Genomic DNA, 3587 nt, shown 5'->3' on the forward strand with positions numbered 1-3587 from the left:
CCCAGCCAGGGCCCCGGCCTCCGGCAGCCGCGGGCCCCAACAGGTCGCTGCCGCCCCGGCGCCAGAGTTGGACGGGCCGGCCACGGGAAGTCTGCCGCCACCGACGCGGGCGCCCGGCCACCGCGTTGCTGGCACCCACCGCGCCACGATTCCGCCTGGACCAAGCACCGCGTCGCAGGTCTGCACGACACTGTCACGGAGCTGGTCCAGCTCACTCGGGCTCCATCCGCTCGACGCCGCGCACGGCCCGCGTGGAGGAGCTGCATGCTGTCGGAGCGAGCATAGCCTTCCGTAGGGGCTCCCGGCCACCGCGGACACGCAAGGAAGGGCGGTGCGCCGGGGTCGGAGTCGTCGGCGGGCCCCGTGCGCTATGGCGCAGAGGGGCTCGGGGACGGCTGGACCTGGCTGGCCGACGGCGGTGCGCTGGGCCTGCCCGCGGGGTCACGGCGGCCGGCGCAGTGCCTACCTGGTGGCGGCGCCTGCTACGCAGGGCACGAGAGGCCACCAGAGCTGGAGATGCTAGAAGGGGGAGAGGGCGCGTCAGTTCCGGTGCAGGAGTCATCGGATCCAGACCCAGAGGACACAGATCCGGCCCCTCGCCGGCCATCCTGCTCGTCGGCGGCCACCATCATCTCCAAGTTTTTAGAGCTCGACATGAAGAAAAAGAAGGGGAGGAGAGGAGGGAGGCGATGGAAGTTGATGCGGGGTGGGCCTTGTTGGGCGCCGCCACTAGCCGGAGAGCGGCGACGGTGGCGGGGGATCTGGCGCGGTGGGGAGCGGTCTGGTGGCAGCGGCGGTATCGCACCCATGTCACCCCTGTACGAACGACGCGCGGGGGGGTGGGGTTGTTCTGCTATGCTCTTAATAGTTAATAGAGAAGACTGTTGTAGGTTGGTTTGGAGTTAGGACTGGGGCGAGCAGAGGCTGAAGTTCAATATCAAGGAACAGGTTTATCCAAACCTGCATGGAACACATTACACATTATTCAATCAAGACTACACAAGAACAACACATTAACATTTTTAGTTGTGCTAGAAAGAGGAACCACACAAACCTCTAGCTTACATATGAGCGATACACCACCGTTTTTTACTTTTTTCGGCGGCCATTAATTGTTAAAACATAGAGGATTCGAAATTTTGTAAATAGTAGATGGCATGTCTATCGTGCACTGTGCTTAGGCGTTGGCCGCCTTCTCAGTGAACAACAGATCCGCGTACGGCATGAAGTGGCACACCGGCGCGCCGCCGGGCCGGAGGTTCAGCGTCTCGAACGCCGGGTGAGCCGAGCTCCAGTTGGAGGTGTCGAGGTGGCAGACGGCCACCATGTCGACCACCACCGGGGCCCCGCTGCCATACTGGAGACCTCGGAGCGTGAGCACGTACGCCTCAGTGGACGCCTCCTTCTCCATGTGGCACCTGTAGACGGCGTACGGGAACGGGTCGACGGGCGGGAAGTGCACCGTCATGACGCTGCCGAGGGCCACGTTCTCCTGGCGGAAGAAGACGCCCGTCGCCGCTACGGCCGCGCTCGGGCTGCAGGTGATCCGGTAGCTGTAGCCGAGGCACGCGTCGGGCTGGTACACTTGTGGGGAGGACGACGGCTGCTTGAGCGGCGAGTGGTCGGTGCCTTTCTGGACGAGTTCCGCGATGGTCGGCGGCATTGGCGTGCCCGGGAGGTTCTCCTCCCAGAACCTCGCTGCCGGAGTGGTAACGGCGGTGGTGGCGCAGGCTGGGGCAGCGATGGCGGCCACCATGATAAGAAGAAGTGCTGACGGGTGCATAATGCGTGATGCGTCGTCGACCTCGGCGGCTCGACGTGGTGACCAGAGCAGAGCGTGGGAGGAGAAGCGAGCTCGAGCTCGTGCAAGGAATGAAAAGGAAGCTGTGGGCGCTAGACGGCTGCTACCTCTTGCTTGAGGAAAATGGCTCCCGCAGGTCCACAATATATAGGCTTCGAGCCTCCGACGAGCTAGTACACGAGCCCCTCCTGAACAAAGCGCACATGTTTGCCCTGCAGCTAGTTGCACTGCATCTGCGGCGTGGGTGTGGTCGATCCTGCCGATAGCCGTCCTGCGGTCAGCTCGCTTTGACCGTGTACCGTCCGTGGAAATTTCTCCGCTCATGCATCGAATAAATAATAATATAATATAATATAATATAATATAATATAATATAATATAATATAATATAATATAATATAATATAATATAATATAATATAATATAATATAATATATGGGATGTGCTATACATCTGTTGTCTCAAAACAGGTTTCGTCTCATGCGATGGATTTCCACCTTAGGATGAACATCCAGATAGTCATTGTGTTACTTCTGCCTCAGGCCAATAACTATTCTTCATCCCAAAAGGGGGAAGCATCGCGCAGTCGGGAGAGCACGCGACCCCTCACCGTCGCCGCCCACCGTCCCGCCGCGGCGTGGTAGTCTCGCCAGACCTCCGTGGCCGGTCATGGCCGTGTAGCTCCTGCGAGACCCTACCACTCCCGCGACAGCCTTCTTCTTCCTCTCTCCCCGTCCCGTCCTGACCTAGCCTAGCCGCCTTCTCCATCGCCAGAGCCCTAACCGCCGCCCTCCCGCCATCCCCACCGTCTGGCAGGTCTACCTCCCTCGAGCCCGTTCTAAGCCCGCCAAAGTTGGGGAAGAAGAGATGGAGAGTTAGAGATAGAAGGCGCTGAATCCTAGCCGTCGCCGTCTTCTTCTTCGTCAGCGTAGGCGAGAGTGGGGCGCGGGCTAGCACATGAAGTATAGGAATTGTGAATATTTTTTGGAAGCATATACTAATGTAATTTAATATTATCATCGGGAGCGCTACTACTTTCTACGCAGGCGATGATTTCAACAAGCATGTGCATGCATCATGTATGCAGATCGAGTGCAGGCAAGTTGAGGCACCAGTCGGATGGTTGGCGATGACAGTACTGATTAGTGAAGGCGAGGAGCACCAGCTCCAATACAATGCAAGTTGATTTTTTTTCCCACGCGAGTAACCCCATTTCCATTAACACAATTAATGGAAATACAGATGCTCGGTCCGTAGGATCGATAAAGGGATAGACCCAGAAAGACTAGACAATCATAAGAAGAGAAACATCCAGACAATCTAAGGAAGTATTGCCTTCCGAGAATAACACCTAATAGATTTAGCAGACATCACCCATACATATGGGGATGAACAGAACAGTTTCAAGGATGCATTTGAACCAAGGTACCGTTTAGTTCCCTCCCAAAATACCAAATTTTTCAAGATTCTCCGTCACATCGAATCTTTGGACGTATGCATGAAGTATTAAATATAAATAAAAAATAAAACTAATTACACAGCTTAGACGAAATCCACGAGACGAATCTTTTAAGCTTAATTAGACTATGATTGGACACTAATTGCCAAAAAACAACAAAACTGCTACAGTGTCATTTTGCCAAAAGAGACTTTTTCATGATCAACAACTTAGGCACGCTCCAGAAGTGTTATTGCTTCAGGCTAGATCATACAGGGCTCACTACAATGCAAGTTGATGAATAGTAACACAGTGCTCCACGCATGCATGGATGAGAGCTGAGGAACA

The 3587-nt window shown here is 55.4% G+C and overlaps 1 protein-coding gene across 1 annotated transcript; it reads right to left on the reverse strand.

Moving 5' to 3' along the window:
* Window positions 1–1177: 1177 nt before the first annotated feature.
* Window positions 1178–1881, reverse strand: LOC136507046 (BURP domain-containing protein 15-like). The gene has a single exon (XM_066501898.1). The coding sequence runs from the start codon at window positions 1781–1783 to the stop codon at window positions 1178–1180; it is 606 nt and encodes a 201-aa protein (XP_066357995.1). The 5' UTR covers window positions 1784–1881.
* Window positions 1882–3587: the final 1706 nt, after the last annotated feature.

Source organism: Miscanthus floridulus, chromosome 15, assembly GCF_019320115.1.
Source record: "Miscanthus floridulus cultivar M001 chromosome 15, ASM1932011v1, whole genome shotgun sequence".
NCBI lineage: Eukaryota > Viridiplantae > Streptophyta > Magnoliopsida > Poales > Poaceae > Miscanthus > Miscanthus floridulus.

What these genes read in the sequence shown, in the direction of transcription:
- LOC136507046 (XM_066501898.1), bottom strand. Translation starts at nt 1,783, where the DNA reads ATGCACCCGTCAGCACTTCTTCTTATCATGGTGGCCGCCATCGCTGCC.